This window comes from Paramacrobiotus metropolitanus, unplaced genomic scaffold, assembly GCF_019649055.1.
Source record: "Paramacrobiotus metropolitanus isolate TYO unplaced genomic scaffold, Prichtersi_v1.0 Parri_scaffold0000031, whole genome shotgun sequence".
Lineage (NCBI taxonomy): Eukaryota > Metazoa > Tardigrada > Eutardigrada > Parachela > Macrobiotidae > Paramacrobiotus > Paramacrobiotus metropolitanus.
The window spans coordinates 164,847-185,856 of record NW_026570251.1 but is presented as its reverse complement, the minus strand read 5'-3'; the positions used below and the strand labels follow the sequence as shown (position 1 = coordinate 185,856).

At 44.7% G+C, this 21,010-nt stretch overlaps 4 protein-coding genes across 7 annotated transcripts; 2 read left to right on the top strand and 2 right to left on the bottom strand.

The window, feature by feature from the left end:
- Positions 1–945: 945 nt before the first annotated feature.
- On the bottom strand, positions 946–3,498 carry LOC129588782 (uncharacterized). Of its 4 annotated transcripts, none has more exons than XM_055483161.1 (3): positions 3,472–3,498; positions 1,255–3,002; positions 946–1,177 (listed from the first exon to the last, which is right to left on the bottom strand). In XM_055483161.1, exons 2-3 carry the CDS (start codon positions 2,815–2,817, stop codon positions 962–964), a joined length of 1,779 nt encoding a protein of 592 aa, XP_055339136.1. In that variant the 5' UTR covers positions 2,818–3,002; positions 3,472–3,498; the 3' UTR covers positions 946–961. The 4 variants fall into 4 exon arrangements, with proteins under 4 accessions (XP_055339136.1, XP_055339137.1, XP_055339135.1 ...); XM_055483162.1 differs by lacking the exon at positions 3,472–3,498 and adding an exon at positions 3,390–3,465; XM_055483160.1 differs by lacking the exon at positions 3,472–3,498 and adding an exon at positions 3,356–3,438.
- Positions 3,499–7,826: 4,328 nt separating this feature from the next.
- Positions 7,827–11,005, bottom strand: LOC129588791 (uncharacterized). Its single transcript, XM_055483174.1, has 3 exons — positions 10,317–11,005; positions 8,675–9,499; positions 7,827–8,592 (listed from the first exon to the last, which is right to left on the bottom strand). The coding sequence occupies exons 1-3, from the start codon at positions 10,956–10,958 to the stop codon at positions 8,329–8,331; spliced, it is 1,731 nt and encodes a 576-aa protein (XP_055339149.1). The 5' UTR covers positions 10,959–11,005; the 3' UTR covers positions 7,827–8,328.
- A 1,843-nt stretch (positions 11,006–12,848) lies between these two features.
- On the top strand, positions 12,849–14,501 carry LOC129588737 (alpha-2B adrenergic receptor-like). The gene is made up of 3 exons (XM_055483101.1): positions 12,849–13,219; positions 13,802–14,130; positions 14,185–14,501. Exons 1-3 carry the CDS (start codon positions 12,849–12,851, stop codon positions 14,499–14,501), a joined length of 1,017 nt encoding a protein of 338 aa, XP_055339076.1.
- A 607-nt stretch (positions 14,502–15,108) lies between these two features.
- Positions 15,109–19,724, top strand: LOC129588735 (terminal nucleotidyltransferase 4A-like). Its single transcript, XM_055483099.1, has 3 exons — positions 15,109–15,734; positions 19,011–19,123; positions 19,286–19,724. Exons 1-3 carry the CDS (start codon positions 15,339–15,341, stop codon positions 19,722–19,724), a joined length of 948 nt encoding a protein of 315 aa, XP_055339074.1. The 5' UTR covers positions 15,109–15,338.
- Positions 19,725–21,010: the final 1,286 nt, after the last annotated feature.

Genomic DNA, 21,010 nt, shown 5'->3' with positions numbered 1-21,010 from the left:
GCAGGAGTAACTGCTAGAAGTTGCACTCCAACTTGCAAATCTTGTCGACCATGGGCATCGTCACGCAATGTGGAGTTATCGTAGTGCAATGGCCACGCTTAATGGACTCGGACGTTATGCTAACGTGCAGCGTGCAACTACGCAGCTGTAATGTTGTGTTTATATTTAGTATACTTAGTACAACAATGTATGCATTTTTTTCCACTTAAACACTTCTGCTCTTATATCTGACCGGGCTTGTATATGCTGTTTCGTATTTGCTGCCTACTGGCAGTGCTTTATATGCACTAAACATTCGGCTCGCATAAAATTTTTTGTAATCGTTAACAAATGTTGAAAATTTATCAACCTCGACAGACCCATCGAGAAAAATGTGTAAACAATTTTAAACAAATTCTTGCAGTTATATGTATCTGTATTCCCTGTGCATTAATTTGATGATTCTATTTTTGACAGTGCCACAACGGAATCGGGTAAGGTGACCGCAACCGATCTCGAGGGAGCTGTTAGTACGGCCGAGCCGGCAAGCCCGCCGACATTACCCCCCTGCGACAACGCTCCACCCAAGAAAGGAGCTCGGCGTCAGCGCCGGAGTCCGGTGCTGTGCGCGCTACGCGGCATCGCCTCGTTTTGTTTCATAAACATTAACTGGAAAATGTTAAAACAAAGCTAACTTAAAACTGTGGGCTGCAGTAAGATGCACGTTTGTCACAGGCAGGCCGCAGAAAGATAGCCGGGTTAATAGTGGAAGGAAACGTGTGCATAGCATTTTGCTATAAAATGTTATGCAACATTGCAATAACGTGTTTTGGGCAATAGAAAAATTAAATCTGCCATCCACTTACACGAATTCAATACGATCTATTCCCTTAACAAGTATGCTCATTCTGTTGCTATTTGGCCGCTCGAATTAATTTTATCTGCTGAGCACAATGACAACGGTTCTGTCTCACTACAAAATCTACTGTGCGGTTTTCATCATCTTTCGAAGAGGCTCACAGTTTCTGCTGTCTGCCGATAACGCATCGTTTGCCTCTGTCACACAACTGGACAACGCAGAGAAACAAATTTTATTCACTTTCCAAATATCTAAACTATCCAGATTGTGTAACGTCCAATTCCACTGGGAATAATGCGAAGAAAGCCGTGGATCGCCGGTCTGGTACGCCATCAGTATATATAAAAGATGCTCTTGTAGCATGTAAGCTCTTATTCATAATCGCTGATTATGCTAATACATAATCACAGTATCACCTTTATAATTCGATGACAGCCCACGGGGGATTTTTTCGTAATCTGATCCGCCGCCCACTTGCTGACACGTTCCATATCCACCGGGGACGCATCGACCAAATTCTGCTCGAATATATCCCAAACGTGCTCTGTGTTAATGCTGCGCAGATGGAAGACTGCACGCGGAATATGGCAACGAATCACGCACTGCGCTGGGCAGTTTAGGTTTAGGGTACAGTTCGTCCAGATTATCCACTCACACCAGGATGCCATGGAAGAATAAGTTGCTGACAGATGGTCAAAGTTGCCCTGTAGAGTCCCGCGAGGAATACGTAAGCCCTGGAAGGTAACGTGGGCGACCTCTAGTCGAACACTTATATTGCGTTGTCTCAGAACCAAGCGGTCAAGCCGGGTGCCCATGGCTTTTACGACCCGGCCAATGTATCCAAGGGCTTGGCCCGCGTTAGTTTCCTCTTCAAAGCGGATATTATCTGCCACAATGACGGCGGTGCCTCTTATGGCGATGGTACGCGTGGCTGGTGTAATGTGCTTGAAGATACAAGCATATGCGCCATAATTCGATTCTTCGATTCTAGTCGGGATAGTGTTTCTGCTTTCACTCAGCCTTACGCGCAGATCGCGGCAGAGTTCCGGTAAATTCAAAATAGTGTCCCACAGTTGGCAGGTGCGTCCACAGCGCAGCCGATCGATGGTGTCCATCGAATGGAAGATTTCCTGCAAAAGTTCCGGTGGCAGAAATTTTAGAGCCGGGTTGTCGGCGCTGGCTGATTCCATTTCATCCTTAATTCCGTTTCTCGTTAATGCAGTATCGCCTTTGAGTACGCAGTACTTCTCGAAAGCTGTGAGCACGCGATACTTCTCGAAAGCTACTTCAAGGTTTTCCACTGGAATGGTTTTGAGCTCATGAGCATGTGTCGGCAAAAACGTGTGAATTTTGCAGCCACAGTGCAAAACCGGGGAAATGTGATCATGATCAGTATCCCGAATAAACTGTACTGCCACCGCTGGATCTAATGGTATCCAGTATCCTTCGCTGAAACATTTGGAGCGGATGACAAACATCCCCGGCGCAAGTATTCGGCGCTGCATTTCCTCTTCCGATGACGGGTAGCGCACTTGCGACAAGTGCAGCAGTTCGCGATAACGGTTACCAGCAAGCTTCACTTCAACCAAAGCAAAGTCTCGCAGATAAAGGAATCCGGACATAAGCAGTTTTGCTGGGTACCATTTCCGAGGATGAATGGGAGCAGTGCGAAACAACACCTCTACGTCAATTCGATTCGCTCTCGCAGACATTTCGGGACAAGTGTCGCCCTGCTGTTTGAAAAGGAAATCAACCGATCTTTGTCCAATGCCCTGAATTCCTGCGCAATGGAAAATTCTCCCATATGTTACAGGCACTGCGCGTTGCTCGGGACAACCATAATCCACGATCAACTGCGGCACGGTTCCTTTGACATTTTCTAACCCGATGACGTGTCCGTGTTGCAGCTGACCATCCACCTCCACGTCCACGGAATTCCATGTGCACACACATCGTAATTCTTTTTCATACAAACACATCCTTTTTACAGGTTTCGTGATCTTTAAAAATTAAAATCACGCGGAGCGATTTGAGAACTGTTAGTTCGACTTTCCGGCCTTGAGTGAAACTTTCCCGGTTGTATCATGTACTATATATAGTACAAATATAACTCCTGCACGCGTCCTCTGGGAGCATTTATGTGGAAAGCCAGCTGACGTTCGTTCTAAATAATTTAGTCCAAAGTTAATGAATAATGTGTCCTTCGGTCAACTCGCCATTTCGAATAAAACACGTTGCACGTTCGAGATTAACTTGAACTTGCCGCGTGTTATACTGGCCATTGCCAATTTGCCATTATACATTTTTTTAATTTACACATATCGTTAGCTTTGGCGTACTGTAAAGAAAAGATGGGTCGGTTGACAAGTTAACTTTGAAGCCAGTGGAGCTGTTAATTAGGACAACCAAATGGAATTAACGGTACGCCAATCTGACGATAGGTGTGAATGTTACAAATTAAAAGTTATAATGGCCATGCCCAGTATAACACGCGGCAGGTTCAAGTTAATCCAGAACGTGCAACGTGTTTCATTCGAAATGGCGAGTTGACCGAAGGAAACATCAAAATCCTAATTTCGAATTTGAGATTTTGATATTTCCTGTTAGCGGGTGTTGCTATCCGATTTATTTACTGTATCATGAAGTACACGATATGAACCTATGCTTGCAGTGGATACTTAATTTTCTTTTATATGATGCTACAACCCAACCGCTTTCACCAGATTCCTATCAATAAAGCGAACCTCTTAACAGAGAGGCCATCTGACGATTAGCGGAAACGATAAGCAAGCCATTGCCAGGAGAACGCACTGTGAGAAAATGCCTACAACTTCAACGCCAGTTGAAAGAAGGGAACATCTTAGGTTCATAACAGAAAACAACCGATGAACGCCGTGAGCTTGGCTTCTTGGTATACTGCAGTGCATGATCTTATATTTTGAGTTTGAAGCATTTCGAAATTTTTACTGGAATACAAGAACATGTATTTGTACGTTTTACCAGAAAACAGTATGCAATATGTGCATACATGGAATTCCGTGGACGTGGAAATTGATGGGCAGCTACAGCACGGCAATGTCATCGACCTAGAAAGTGCGGAATGCGGTGTGGAGCGTCTGATCATAGATTTCGCCTGTCCGGCGGTGCCCATACTTTTCGGGGCAGTTTTCCACTGCAAAAGTGCAACAGATTTTCACCGATACACTTTCAAGGAGCTGAGCGACAAGTTGCCCAATGCGCCTGCTGGTGCCGAACACGTGGATGGGGAGGTGCTGCTTCGTGTTCAGCCCAGCCATCCCTGGAAATGGTATCCCGGTAAATTCCTCTTGGGGAGATTTAGAAATCTGTTTGATTACGCTTTGGTCGAAGTGACGCTAAACGTGTACCGCGCTCACGAACTGCTTCCATGGAAGCAGTTCGCGAGTGCGGTAAGCGTTCCACTGGCCAATGGAACAGATTTTTTTTATTAGCGCAAGCCAGTTTCACTCGTACAGAATATAAAGAGAATAAAAATAATTACAACAAAAATGGAACAGATACGCTTGCCGCTTTCCAGAAAGGAACTGGACCAAAGAAAACTTGAGCCTGGTTACTTCGCGCGGTGGTTGTGTAGTGCACCAGAAGCCTGTTTGGCACAGTTGGAGCCAGGAATGAAACTTCCGGTGATGGTATGCAATCGCATCGTGTTCTGTAATACGCAGACGGTCAGTTATTTCATGCAATACGATGATAGACCGCTCCCGCTCGATTTTGTTTCCAATCGACCTGAATTTCTTCAATTGTGTCTTAAGAAAGATCACAATGGAAACGAAGACAAGCGCAAGACGAAGTCAGCAGTAACGCAGCCAAGCTGATGCTGCCACGACACCTTGTAAAGGAGATTCTTCACTCGCTGGATACCATTGACCGGCTGCGCTGCCGCCGGATCTGCCCACTGTGGGAGGAGATTCTGACCTCGCGGGAACTCACTCGCGATATCGGTGCACAGATGGCGACGAAGAAACCGCTGAAGAATGCTGTACGGAATACCAATTACGGCGCATATGCTTGCATCTTTAGGTATATCACACCGGCAACGGTTTGCGCGATACCGTCGAGTGCATCGACGATAGTTTGCACTACCCACCGTTTGATGGTGTCACGATGGCCAGTGCAGCGCTGGATTGTATGGGTCTGGTTGTGCGCGCCTCTCACGTCCGCATTGAGCGCGTTATTCTGTCTCACCGCGATATTACTATCTATCGAGAGAGTGTTCGGTCGGATCAATGGGCACTGTCGAGGTATTTTAGTGATTTGGCCGCAACGTACTCCAGCCATGCGGTGTGGTGTGATCGCATTATTTGGACCAATTCCTCACTATCTTTTTCGTCTGCCCTCTACACCGTGCACTTCCGCATTCCGCTTGTGGTCTTCCATCTAGGCACCCTCGATGCGGTACAGGTTTGGGATCTGTTTGAGGGATACTGTTTTAGCCGGGATCGGTTAGATGTGGAGCGCATAGCGCATTGGATGAAGTTGCAGGCCCGGTCAACGTTCGTGCGGGGCTGCGCTCAGATCATTGAGATAACGTACGGTTTCTTCGCGCATATTCCTTCTAGTTGCAGTGATAGCGGTCGTTGTAGATTCTGAAAGTAAATCAGAGTTTTGATCCGCGACCAACTGCGCAGTATGCGCAGTGGAACTGGACTTTGGACACTCTTGACTGTTTGGATATTCGGAAGCTATATAGAATCTGTCAGTACGCTCTGGCCTCTTGTACAGACACTGTAGGACTCTGTATGACAGAATTGAGCGAGACGTCTTCATCGACCGGGCAAACTTCGGAGGGTGAGAAGAAGCAGAGAGCCACTGTCATGCTATTGTAAAAGAATTCGAAGCTAGGCCATAAAGCGTGGAAGACTTGGTTGTGAATGGACTTTCGGTTTACTTATGTTACTTACGTACGTACTGTACGCGTATGCAGGAAAAATGAGACATAGCGTATTTCGTGCAATGCGGTTCAAACACGTTATTCGTGTGAAAATCCAGACTAGAAGTCACTCTTAATGTCAGAATTCTTAATGTCGCATTGGAACAAATGTTATAGTTCATGAAAGGTTTCACACAAAATTGAGAAAACTTCCGAAAACAGTCCGGTGAACTCTGTATACCACGAGAAAAATAGCCAAAAGGCGTCAGTAGTTTTCACCGCAGTTTTTCTCTGTCTCATTATAGCTAAGTTTTATTATCTGTTTTTCATTTTTATTCAAGCACGTTTGTAACGGCATGGTTAATAGGAGCTAAATGTCTTTCAGACGGAAGATACAAAAAAGAGAAAGTCATCTGTGTAATGCCATTTGGACGAATAGGTAAATGGATTGGCTCGGGAGATCTTTCTTGCTATTTTTTGCAGCATGGTTTTGTCATACTGAGCCACAAGCGCATCCAGCCATTGGCGAAATCCATCATCCTTCCTTTTAATCTTCGAACTTTCGTTTCAAGACGTAACATTTACCGAACCTTATAAAACTGTCGTACGATGGCTAGCAAGTGCCTATGCCAGTCCATCGCTTTACGGTTACCTGTAATGCCGTTACAATGTCATAATATTACAACAGCTACTAAAATAACGTTTGTATATTCATTTCATAATCTTTATGACAAGCAGCAAGTGCACATGCTTGGGCGTATACCGGTATTGGGCATTTTGGATGACCGCTGGGCAAGCGTTCGAAGCTAATATACAACATCGATTAAGTATAAGTATAGAATATAGATATTGATAAGTACCAATAATATTAAGTGATAAACTCACCCAATTATGTGAAACGTAGTTACGTACGCCGAATAAACAGACAGGTAGCAACGCATATTTTTAATTAATTTACTAGCGCGTGCGTCGAAAATGATCTACAGGAATTCAACCCCACAGACATCATTATTTTGCCGGTCGTTAGATAGCGACTTGACCAGGTGCATTATCAGCACCAGAGCCGGAAATGTCTCTAAAATTTGGTTTTAATAATTCGTCTAGGTATGTATTCGCTGGGACGAGCATGACCGTACGACGTATGGTACAAAACGTTTTGATCTTTAGCATAAAAATTGCATTTTATTCATTTGTCTTTATTTTAGCAGTTTTCAGATTCTTTTCTGTTGGAAATGAATTACTGTCGCAGTGCGTACTGCATTGTCATCTTTTTTGTGACATGTAAAAAAATTGCCCTCTATTGATACTCTTCTATTAGCAAATTGTTGTGTTGTTATAATCCATTAGGTAAAGCTATCTACGAGAAACCAAAGCTAAAGCATCGTATTGAAAGTTATTATTTCATAGATAATTCTAGTTTTTTGGCATAATTATGTCATATTTTATTGCGCGCCAGAGGGATGAAGTACCAGGTTTTATCCCTTGCCATGCCAGTGGCAACGCCGTAGGCACTTGCCAGTGCCAGGTTTTACACTACAGTGGAACCTCCCGATCTTGAACACCCTCGGTACGTAATTTTTTGTTCAGTGTTCAGAGGTGTTCACGGCTCAAAGGTTACCGCCAGTGTTATACGTTACGACGGTACGAAAAAATCTGTTCAAGGTTCAGAGGTGTTCATCGCTTAGAGGTGTTCAAACTCGGAGGTTCCACTGTATAAGGTTTTTATGTAAGAAATATAAGTTTTTATATAAGTTTTTATATAAGCCCGGTTTTTATATTATAAGCAATTAGCAACTATCTATGGAATATCTTTTCTGATAGCATTTCTTTCCTTTATTGCTTTCCTGTACAAATACCTTTCCAGCGCTTTTGAGGGAGTACAGTGAGTACACCCTTCCTTAATTGCACGTAAAATGTCAAAATACCTGCACGTTGCCATCGCCTGAGCTTAAATGACATGTACAATCGTACAATCTACAAAAACAATTACGGCGCTACATACTACGTGTTACTTATCTCTTATCAACAACGCTGCATTTACGGCTAAACTCTTTTGGGGCATTGCTATACATTGTAAGATAGCACTGGATTAGCGCAGCTTCGTGTTACACAAGCGCGCTGTCCCGTGTGAAAGAAAGGCTTTGCTTCCCGCAGACGAAGCAAAACGTTATATATGGCGATAATGGCGTCCAATAAGTCCATCACACGTAGAAACGATTTCTAATCATGACAGACTGATCATCAGTTTGCAATAACAGCGACAAAAAACTATAATAATTTTTTCTTTCCGTATGCTAATCGGTCAGTTTTCCAAGTTCTGGATTGTTATCTATGAATCGAACATACAGTTGCAGGAGGTAAGTACTGTATCTGCACATGTTAGAGTAGATGGTAGCAAGTCAATTCTCTGACAACATACAGTTGCAGGAGGTAAGTACTGTATCTGCACATGTTAGAGTAGATGGTAGCAAGTCAATTCTCTGACCTCCGTTTTGCTGCCCGACAAGTTGCTGAGTGGTAATTTGTAAGTAATGGCTGATCGTTTACTCACTGACGGTGCGGTTACCCTCGGGGGCTCATTTCAATCAGAAGATTCTTCTGATTCTTTCGGCTGACACGCGCGCTTCTCTTTCCGGATGAGCTTGTATTTAAGGACAAACTCATATTCATGATCACTGTTGTTTGAAGTCGATTCACACTCCTCGTACATGCAAGAGGACAACGCATGGAGACTGATTTTGTTCAATTTGCTGACTTCTAAACTCTGCAGGTTGTCCGTTGTCCACTTGTGCCTTCTGTAATGCGTCGAAGGACGCGGATCGCAGCTCTGATAGTTGTCCAAAATCTAAACAACCAATTCCAGAAACGGTATGAGAAATGTTTAATTTATTTGCCGTTTACCCGTTATCGCTGTACATTGTACGAACCATTATAAGAAAGCGGCATTTGTGCCCAGAGTTCGGTTTAATACGTTCCGCTGTCCAATGCGCAATGAGCTCTAAATTCAGTGGTTCCTTAGAATACAGGTTGTCCTCAAATATATTCCAGACTTGCGCAGCATCTAGAGACGCCAGATGGAATACCGCAAACGGAAAGCGGAACGCAACGCGTGGACAGGGTTCATCTTTACATTCAATGATGAAACGAAGAAAATAGTCATACCAAATGACGCGGTCACAACAAGACGCCAACCCAGCATCTATTTCGATAATGTCGAGAAAGTAGTCATCCAGAGTACCGTCGCATAATACGGTGGACCACCAACGTCGCCATAAAATGAGCCGCTGGATGCGTACATCGGAATCCGTCAGAACTCTTGTGATATAGTTTACTAATGCCGAACCAGAAGTTGTGTAGCGTTCCGGGTGCTCAACCCGTCCGTCACTGTCGTCGTAGTCAAAACAACCGTCTCTCAAACTAATGGTGCGTGTTGCCGGGCTGAGGTGCTTGAAAATGCTGCTGTACACCGCGTAGTCAGGCTGCCACATCCATTCTGTGCGGGGTGAAAAAGTCCCCTGCACCAAGTTGACACGAATATCAGCGCACATTTGCTGGGAAGTGATGACCTCTTCCCACAGGGCGCAAACACGGCGGCAGCGCTGTCGTTGGTGGGTTTTCAGTGATAGAAAGATTTCCACCAAGAGCTCCCATGGCAATATTAAACCGTCCATTGCGATACCCTCGTTCTTCTTGCAATCCACGGTGCCCGGTGTGTTTTGCCCCGGAATCTCGTTTCCACCAGTATGATGGATCTGCCCATACAAAACGCATCAGCTGTACAAGCACCACAGTATAATTTACACAAACGGGAGCTAACGCTTTCGCGCAATCCCAAACAGTCTTTTGAGTGCGCGAAACAGCATCGTTATGAAATATCTTCCCAGAATCACACAACGAACACCAGACTACTCGTATTAAGATTTCGAAGGAGCAGACTTGTAGATCGTAGAACAGCATTTGTGGGAGCCAGTGGGGCTACTAATCGGCATTCAGTTGGGTAATGGCAGCTCAAACAAAATGCGAGAAGAGTCAAGGGCAACAAAATGAATCCAAAGCTTCGTCGCGGCACCACTCTTTTGAAATTTGCATGTACGTACGCATAATATATAGTTCAGATCATTAGAGTTATGCCATTTATGAGATATGTCACCGAATTAAATTCTGCCATTTTCAACATGCAAACCAAAAGCATGTCAAATCTTCACAATCCGTTTTACGATTTCCAAGTAGTATTCGTCTACACGATGATGTAAAACTGATCTCGTTATTATTTTGATGCATTTGGTGCAAAATTGGAAGAGCAGTCAAGAATGAGACTTGCTGTGGTCTGCGTTCCAATCATTTGGGATTCTACTTCCCCCAAGACTTCCCAACCGGAATTCTTCCACCCTGACGGTTCTAACGTTAATATTAACAACTTCGCAAGCCATTTGGCTACGTAATTTCGTACGACATTACAAAGAATGGTTGGGGATGCGCCACAGCGTAAGTCCCCATGCATTTAAACACAGTTTTGGCAGTACGCCAGCTAAACTGGCTAAAGTCCACAAAAGTGTTGACACCACTCACCACTTCCATGGCATTCGCCACCGTACGGCGTTGTACCCGCTGCCATAATTCGGAGACCAGGCGACGTCGCTTTCGCGAACTTGGGCCCCCCAAAACAGACCGTAAGCCAGCTGATTCCTCCCGGGCAATCGTGGTTAAGTATCTTTGCTCAGCGGAGGTATCGATATAAAAGTGACCGGAAGCTAGCTGTCTACGCTGGCGCTCTTCCGCCGTGGACAGCATCCGAATCTGTGTATACGGCAACATTTCGCGGATCCGGTACCCTGACACTTCTGCCTCTACCACCACTTGCACGTTTCTTGATATGGGGGGACACGGCAGGATTTTTCCAGGATACCATTTCCAGGGATGATCGGGATGATCGCGCAGCAGAACCTCCACTTCCGGTGGGTATGCCGGTTCGTTGGACCACCATTTCCCCGGGTAATTTTCCTGCACGTGTTCAGAGCAATCGTAGACTTTTCCGTATTCCACCAGGACTGGGTCCTGTCCGGCGCATTCGAAGTCGTTCACGAGACGCTGGGGATTCTGTTCGCCGTCAGTTACGTCGACAACAAAACCATGTTGTAACTGTCCGTTAATTTCCACATCCACCGCGTTAAATGCGTACACCGAACGGTTTTTACCTTTATATAGATGCATTGTTCGAATTGCCTGCAGAAATTATTTCCCTGCATACACTGTGTAGAAGTCTGATGCCGAATTATATAGACAGTACAGCCATCGCAAGTGTAGAAGTTTGAAATGGTATCAGCAGTCAACAATCTTTATTGTTATGTTGACCTATTGTGTGTAATCTCTTTTCAGCCACGCATAATTTTCCTTTGTATTCGCAACACAGATAAAGTTTCCACCGCTAGTATGCGCCGTAAGATAAGATCATGATAAACTCAGCGGACAGCAAATCAGGATAAACTCAGCGGATCATAATAAACTCAGCGGACAGCGGCGATTAAAGTTAACAGAAGTCAGAACAGCACCTTCGCACTAATTATAAGCACAACGTCACTATGTCATAACCTAAAAGAAACGTTGCTGTGTTCCAATGTTAAAGATTAAAATTATGATACTGCTCCAGCCGCAACGGGTCTTATTAAATTGCAAAAAATCGCTAGCCCACTGTTTGCAATGTCTGAAGAATAAATGCTGAGTAACTATAATTATGAGTGCACAGATCGCAAATCGCACGAATCTTCTGCTAGCTCTTTGTTACGGTCGTTTGTGAAAGGGCTGATTATCTGTATAGTAACCATTCTCGTGAGTTCGTTGATTTATAGCGCCATTTCCGGTTCGAATGAGTGGTCTGCTTCATTAGACTCTGCTAGCAAAACGTTCGTAGGTACCGTGCGCCAAACATGGTTCAAGAGTTAATAAACTCGCCGTTCGAATTCTTCAGCTCTTCTCAACAACCGGTCACCTTTATTACGCATTTTGCTTCATTCACTGCGGCGTGTCTCTGAAAAATCAACAATCAGTTTTCCTTGCTTTTTAGTGCAGCGTGTTATCATGGCAATCAAACGTTTTCTGTTTTATTTTTCAATATTTGTGGTTGTAATTTACAATGCATCATAGGTGAAAAATTATTTTGTCGAAACTGCATCGCACCACAAAGCGATACCATGGCGCATGGGGACTTTTGGCTGTGTGACAATTGTTGGTTCAGCGTGCGGTCAGTATAAGAACTGCAATTATCGGCGCCAGGATATTGTGCTATGCCACGGTTTAATCCCAAACTTATTGCTGTAAATTTACCTAACGATCGGTCACCCAGCGATTATGTCATATGCCATCCTTCTCCCATCGCCTTGTTCATTCTCATGCATGCGACAAAGCTCTTACCCACGCCTCCCGGCTGTCGGCGCTATTTTGCCGTATATTTATAAGGATACTGGATAAATATACAACGCTACAAGAAACGAGATACGTATATACTGGTGTCTGAGAGTCACAGGAACACAATTATGTCTCCCATGTCACTGGTTCCATTGAATATGAGAATATCAAACGCATTGCAGGTAGGTTATGACTTCTTGAAAGAGACAAAAAAATAGGAGGTGAGACGGCAACGCTCAGGCATACTCGTTCGACGTTGTGGGTTTGTTGATTGGTTGCATAATGCGTTGGTATCGTTGTTCCGCCGAATCTGACTACATGAAGAGAGCAATCGGCTTGACATTTGTGACAATTATGGTGTTGAGTACAATTATTAAACCTCTGGGAAATGTAAAGGGATATACCAGATGCACACGGTCCCAAGAGAACATACCCGTACTCGTTCTTTCCTGTCTTGCAAAAGGAGCGCATGTCACGCAAGATTCGGTGGTGAACTACATGTACAGATACCGGTTGCACTTTCTCGGTAAGCGATCACAAAAGTGCACCTTTCTTCCCACCGGTGTTTTATTTGCCGCTCATTCCCCGCAACTTCCTGTTAGCGCGTTTTGTCACAGTAATTTCTTAACACTAATCCATTTTTGGCTGCAAAATATGAACGCCAGCGAATTGGTCAATATATCAAGTATCAACGGATCAATGGCGAGCGTGTCGAGCTTCGTCTGGACGTATTACACGATTGGAGGGTTGGTGGTCTGCCTCCTCGCCGTTATTTTCAACACCGCAGTCCTGGCCATCCTTTTGCATAAACGTGAATTGTTGCACAATCCGTTCTACATTTACATTCTTAATTTGCTGGCAACAAATCTGGTGGTGTTGATAATTAATGGTCCGTTGGCGCTGCTGGTCGGTGGCTATCAAGTGTGGTGGTTCAGTATGGACTTTTGCGATGTGTACTTATACTTTTCCTATGTCTTGGGATCGGTTTCGCTGCTGTGCCACCTTCTGATTACGACCAATCGGATTTGGGCGGTTATGTTTCCCATCTCTTATAAACGGCTGCACACCAGGTAGGCCATCGCGCGGAAGTGCACAAGCAACTATACCACGAAACAATGCAGTAAAAATTTTAATTGGCTCCAGATCTGATTTGTCGGAAATTCAGGTCAAAAAAATTTTATTCCATGCAGGAAAACGCTGTATGAAATATACAAAATGAGTTTGAACAAGAAAATGTAAAGAAAAAATTAAAAGAAATTTTTCAAGCAATACAAGCGAAAAATTTTATAGCAGTACAGGAAGGGAATTTTAAGCAGCAGCTACCATAATAACGAGAAGTTTAGGCGCGGTGACGCAGCTTCAAAAACATAATCCAAAAATCAATATGAAGCAGAAAGCGTATTGATTTACAAAATCAATAACATCATTCATATGTAAAACAGAAATTTCATTGTGCATGCGTGACGAAGGAAAAACGCACCTTATCTGTAAATACGTTCATTATTTTAACAATTTTTCCTAGGTGTTTTTCGTAGTGATTTGTGCCAGTATTACTTTTTTAACAAATTTAAATAACCTAAGAAACCTGAAAAACCTAAGAATTCTAAGAAACATAGAATATTTCAGAAACCTAAGAAACTGGCTTATTGCAGAAAAGTTGCCGCCCTTATTTGCCTGTCAATGTGGATAGCCATCCATGTCCTTATGCTGCCGGGAGTAATTATCAACAAGTTCAACGCTTTGCCATTAGAAGAATATGGCTGTATAATCAACGTAATCTCTTGTGACAAACTGATTGCTTGGAATGCTGTCTCGGAAATGATCTTAACGCTATTGAATCTGCTTATTGTCACCGCGTATCCCTTCATTCTTGTCAAACACCATCGACGCCAGCGCATTCGTCCCGGTGCGTCACAGATGCCGGCGATTTCCGTTCCGCGCTGGTCGACGTTGTGGCAACGCTTCCGTCCAGCAGCAACCGGTAAACTGTAAGACAGAATCTTGAAATTGTCATTTCAAGTTCATGCTTTTTTAGGTGACGAAGCATCGCATAGCAGAGAAGATGGTAGTTTATCGCTCGGGCAAAGAGCAACGGGAAAGCAGCCGCGCCTCAGTCACAGGAAACGCCAGAACGCCAGTGCCTTCTGGGTGTTAACTCTATCAACAGGCTCGGTGTTCTTTTTATTGACGCCGTGCTTAGTATATACCTGCTTTATTAGTCTTGGCGGGGCATACGACGTGAATATTTTTAACATTGTCACAATGGTGTACACCGCGCAAGCGGCGGTGGATCCGCTGCTTTTTGTTCTAGCGTTAACAGAGCTGCGCAGTTTCCGCAAAAAGCAGCCGTAAAAATTGAACACTCGCTGATATATATACGTAATAAAAAAATACTACACTCACTTTTCAAGGGCAACAAAACATCCCGTGCTGAAAGTCTCCCTCTAGCGCATATAGAGTAAAAAAAAGCTTCCTTGTCTTAACTTGTACTGGCAATTTCTGCGCAGTTTATTACTACAGGGTAATAAACTCTATACTGTGTGTCCAAAAATTACAATACACACAGTATTAATGAGAAACAGAAAAAAACCTCTTTTTTCCTTCTTTTGTAAGTGTTACCAACTGTAAAGCGAGTGTTAAACCAATTTTCTCTATTAAATGCACACATGTGATATACGATTGTTTATTGAGCAGCCAAGCCGGTAAACGGATCCGCATTGTCAAAAATTTCGTATTTGCAACTGCATTTTGCGCAAAGCGGACACTTTACAAACAAAGGTTGGAACTGCGGTTAAACGGCAAATTCCAACCTCCCCGGCCGGCGAACAAATGGCAACCTCCCCGGTGTGACACCGTGAGATGACTGTGCACCAAGATCTGCTGCAGACTGCAGAGCACTTGCTAATTTCGAATTTATTTTTGGCATTTTACTAACGATAAAAAACTTTTTTGTCTTTTATTCTTAATACCCGCGTTTGCTATACATGTAGTTCGCCGAAGCTGGACAGTGTTGTCGGCACTCGGCAGTGTGTCGCTCGTAAATACTCTTCAAGGAGAAGTCATCGTTCTCAAATTTCGGAAAGCCAGTGCTAGCGAAACGACACCAGGCTCATCGGAATCGCATTGCTCCTTTCACGGCGCACAACAGGAACCAACGACAGCAACTGCAAGCGAAAACCACAGACAGAAATGCAGACGAATGCAGGACTGGGGAGATACAGTGCTGGGATGCAGGGTCTGCACGAGGAAATCGAAGCCTTCCACGCCAAAATTCATGCGGACGGTAAAGAAATGAGCAATCGCCGAGCTGCTATCCAGTGCATCACCCGCATCATTACGGCGGAGTTTCCTGGCGTGAGAGTGGAGTATTTTGGCAGCACACTCACGGGCTTGCTGCTGCCTGCCAGCGATATTGACGTGGTGGTCGTGGTGGACAGTCACAGCGGCCCTGCTGCATGGTTACGCGGTTGCTTCGCGGCGCTGCGACGACATTCGGAAGTGAGATTCACCGAGGTAGTGACTCACGCTAAAGTTCCTCTGCTGAAGCTCGTGGATGTGGCCACGGGAATGAAACTGGATCTATCGGTAAGTTTCCGTAATTATATACTGTAACATCCATAAGACGAAAGGGTAGTTGCTATAAATTTGAGTTTTATTGCGCCGGTTGAGGAAAAATTTGAAATTTTGGATCGTACGCGTATTTTTGTTTCGGACAATTTTTATGCAGGCTTCTACAGTATTTTTAATTATATTACGTAAATAATAAATTTGAGCGGTGTAAACCCCGCATCAGCGGCGTACTTTAACGCCCGCGGTTCCCTCGAAGTTTTCAATGTGATCATTTATGCAATATTCGCATCTGCTGCACCCTGGGGCAACCACGTTCAGATGTCCCCACGGGCAGCCGTGCTGGCCATGCCAGGTTGTGACTAGTTTCTACAGGTTGCCAGGTTGTGACTAGTTTCTACAGGTTGCCAGGTTGTGACTAGTTTCTACAGGTTGCCAGGTTGTGACTAGTTTCTACAGGTTGCCAGGTTGTGACTAGTTTCTACAGGTTGCCAGGTTGTGACTAGTTTCTACCGATAGTTCTTACAATGCATGGTGATTCTGATCGTGTTACGCTTGTACGAAAAGTCGAGAACTCATAGTTTTGACGCGCATAACCAGCTGGTAGGTATGTGGATGTTGTTGATGATGTACGTTCCAAGAAGCGCATCCCCATTCCTGTAGTAGTGCGGCTGATTGTAAAATGAGTCGTCCACAAATCTGTGTCGGGCTGTATCCGCTTTCTTGCTGAAACGAGGCACAAAGGTGGACTGCTCACCCACTTTTATGCCGAACCATTGTCGGCGCCAACTGACATAACAATGGCGCCATTGTGTGCTTCAGGCACATCGTGAGACCAACGCATGCCGCCACTGTGAGACAGCGAGACCAATGCATGCCGCCGCCACTCCGGCAGAAAGGTGGAGTAATAATTCACTTATCTCTTAATATGCTCATAACTCTTATTTCCATCCCACCTTTTCCCCAGCTACACATTCAACGTGCAACAAGTTTAAAACCATTGGGTAATTCTACCCTGTGGGTCGGTCAAAGTATTCTGCTTTTGACTATTTAATTTGTAAAAAGTCTAAATCACCACGCAGTACAAGCAGTACAAGCCCCACTGTACAATCATCACAACCCGGAGTCTCGGATTATCTGACACCTTTTTCGTAGTCAGTGCTCATGCAAAAAGCGGAAAACCAAAAGTCAAAGTGCTCAGCAAAGAATTTTATGAAATTCCGTTTTCGATCAGCTGAGTTTCTCTACAATTGTGTTTCAATGAAGTCTCGAAATAAGAACCGTTTTTTCATACTTCCCCGCGAAGCACTCATTTTAAAATTTCTGTTGTAAATTTGCAATGAAACACTATCAAGACAGTTCAATGCACTAACAGTTATTACTGTATTTATTTACAATCGGCAAACGCGAAGCACAAGAATTGCCTAATTATTTGCTGAGGAAACGTGGGGAAACAAGTGGGATGACATTAACAATAAGAGCAGATCTAGTATTATATCTACGTACACCTTGCCGCTAAAGCAGAGGCGGCAGGCTGGGCCGTCGTGAGCGAGAACAATAGTACCGCTGCACCAATTCCCGAATTTTCCGCTAGCCTTGGCGGCAAGCTGCGATCTCGTAATGAGCAGAATGCACTGAACGGCACCATGTTATGTAGATCAATTCGTGATTCTCGCCGAGACTGCAGACTGGCACTGTGTCGTTTTGACGTCACTAACAAACAGGGATATTACAGTGCGCCAACAGGAGAATCATGCATTCGCTCTGTTTCTGTTCGTGTGCTGTCATATGGGAGGTGGTGTAATACCGTGGCCATAGCACTAGCGCTTGATTTAAGAATACTGTAAACATTTTTATCACACGTTTTTGCTCGTTTGCAAAGGATGGTTTTTTGTGAATTTTCATGTATCTGCCCAATTACCAAACCGCATAGTTTGCAAACGCGCGGTATTTAAAAAGTGCCGGGCTCAGCACTTGTTGTTATGGGCCTACGATGACTTCCCGGCGCACCTTAGGCGCACGGCTGCCAACCGCCACAGGGTACCATCCCGGCGAGAATCATCAATCGACGCCGGCATAGGATAGGCAGCAGGGTGTACGCGATTCGGAAGCATAGTGGATGCGTATTTACACGGGCTTAAACGCCATTATGGGTTGTTGACGAATGGCTGTGTTATTTTCATCAATGCACCGGTGCAGTTTGGAAAAATTTCGGTGCAATTTTCATTTGTTCACCGCACCGTCCGGTGCGGTTTTCGCTTTACATCGGTACTTTACATCGTGCTTTCTCGTAAAAAACCGAATCGAAGGCACACCTGTGCACACCGCACCGCATCGTTAGCAACCTTTGAAGACACTAAAATGCTCTAGGCCGTAAACAATAGCGCGCGGATCCTCTGAAGTTCAGAAACGCCGTCAGATATTATGTGCGCGCATTCTGGTGGTTCTAAGAGCTCGTTAAATACAGTCGTTAATCGAAAAGGCATAGAACTTGCTGGTTTGCAGGCTAATAAAGAATTACCTTTATCCATGCGCCAGCAAGACAGATCGACAGAAAAAAATGAGAGAAGATGACTTAACACTCGCCCAGTCCATGTGCCTGAGAGGCACATTTACAGTAATCATTCAGAAATTCATGGGACGTTATCCTGGTAGTTGACTTCTTCCAACATAACCTGAATTCCTCAGAAAATTTGTTAGCTTTGCACTTATTGAAACACTTAGTAAAAATAAATTCCCTGAAAACTTTAAAACTACGAATTGCAACCGCTTCCGGTTGGTGAACAAATGGCAGCCTCCCAGTGTGGCAGCGTAATTTGGCTCTGCTGCGAATTTTTGTAGGAAGTCCTTTGCTCGATTTCCGATTCGCGTTCGCTGACTTACGGAATTCTTACAGCTTCTGAAAATGGCGTCTGTAGCCGACAGGGAGACAGATAGGTTGATCATAGTGTGTGGTGGATGACGTCCACTTTTCAGTCAAAGTCCGGCAGAGTGGAAGATGAGTCTACCAGTCTGCCGGACAGCATCCACTTTCCTGCCGAAGCCAGGTGGAAAAGTGGCGCCTCTCTGAGGGTCAGTAATTACTTTGCAGATTATAATCTGCAGATCCCACATTGTATAAAAGCTTTAACTTGAACTACAAAAAGCAAATTTCAAAAAGCAATTTTGTTGATATGCATCTACGTTTTTGGTGATTGGGATGCGAGCCAGTACAGTGAAACTGCCTGTCTATCAGAATCCAAGTACGCACGTCGCACATTATAAAGCTTGATTGTTCGAAATGTGTGCTTGTAGTGCGCATCCATGTCCAATAATAATCCACCCCAAGGCGTGGCGAACTCCAATTGGATCATTTCCGCAATCAGTCGCTATCCGCTGCTACCGAAACTTGTCATCGTCGTGAAGGAGTACTGTAGCCGCCCGCACAAGTTGCTCCATTGGCAGATCCGGCCGCTGCCTTCTCCCTGCACACACTGCGCTGAACAGCGAGCAATGTGAGGCCAAATATCCGTATACCTCACTCTGTGGGGCAACTTGTGCGGGCGGCTACAGTACCTGCGCCGCCGTAGTCTCCACGAAGTCTACCGCAGGGGAGTCAGCTCCTACACAGTCAATCTGATGGCCATCAGTTTCTTCCAGCACCAGGCCACGGGTAGCAACCTGGGTTCCTTACTGCTCCAGTTCTTCCAGTACTACGGCAAAGATTTTGATTTCGATAAGCAGGCCATCATCGTGACCGGAAACGGTGCGATCATCTCAAAGTCGGATATGAAGCGCCGATTGGGCTTTGTAGAGATGAGCACTTCCCTGAGCATCCAGGATCCGGTTGAGGTAGCTCGAGACGCCGCCGCCCCGTCGCACCGCGGTATGGAAGCATTAAAGAGGGCGTTTCGCGAAGCACACGATGCGTTGCAGCGGGCGGTGGACCGCTCGACGCAAGCTGGGGATTCAGTGAGCTTCCTGGAGGTGATCTTCGACTATAACAAGCGTTCGTGTTATTTGCGCTAATTTTGAATGTGTGTATCTAAGTTACGAGGGAGATACCCGAACACGTCCGCGTCAGATCAGCATACACTTGGTACCATTAGAATCCTTAGAATTTCAGCTATTTCTTTGATAATCAAAATACCCCCAGATAAAGAACTGGAGTTCAGGGATCCCTGAGAAGCCAACACAGGTAAGATGGCTGATTTCCATCGAAACGTCAGCAGACGCCATACAGAGCTATACGGCGCCTTGGTACGGATGCGAGATTGCGCAACCGTCTTTCAGCGACAAGTTCAATAGCGCTTTATCGATAGCTATCGCAGTTTTTTGACTCTGTAAGCGCATCAGCATCGACTGGCTCCGTACAGATCAATGCAACCGCGGATGCTGGTGCGCGCGACAGGGCAAAATAGGTGAGACAGCTGTCAAAGATACCAGTACAGAAACTACAGATTGCAGCCAGACTATTCGTAGCGCATGGCGTAGCTAGGCTGGACATTGCGTATGGCGCCTGCTGACGTTTCGATGGAAGTCAGCCATCATATCTATGCTGGCTTCTCAGAGATCACTAAACTCGAGTTCTTCATCTGGGGGTGTTTTGATTCTCGAAGAAAATAGCTGAAATTCTAAGGATTCTGATGGTACCAAGTGTATGCTGATCTGACGCGGACGTGTTCGGGTATCTCCCTCGTTAATAGAAAGCATACTGACATGCAGCAAGAATACAATTTTAATTATGCTGCCACATTGTTATTTCTTTTGGTGTTTGAATTGCAGCGGTCTAGTACGGAACAGAACTGTTGTTCTTCGTTATTGTACACGTATTTGTTGTACTTGTTATTTGTATTTGTTGTTGTTGTATAGACCAACGGTATTTTTACTGAAACATACTACATATGCATTAAAAACTATTATAGCGTATTAAGACTCTTAGAGATGTGTTTGTGTTCAACTTAATAAAACTAAATTTAATTGTAACACGTTAGAAGAATAACTTACACCCAAGTTTTGCCAAAGCATTCGAATTTGCCAATATGTAGCTGCGTACGAGTATATCTGCATGACCGCCCGTGGCAGCTGGGTACTGGAAATCGCGTTTGAGCTAGGGTTTCAACCAGTGCTTCAGTTTATCATTTCCGTTCATCTTCGGATAGTTGTAATGACTGTCGTCATTTCCTTTGCTCCTTTACATATGGCAGAATAATGCGTCAAAAGCAGTCATAGTCATAAACATAAGAAAGCCCATTTCGAGCATCGGAGCGCAGGATGGATGTTACCGCTTCCGCTTGTTTAGAGCAAATAAGATA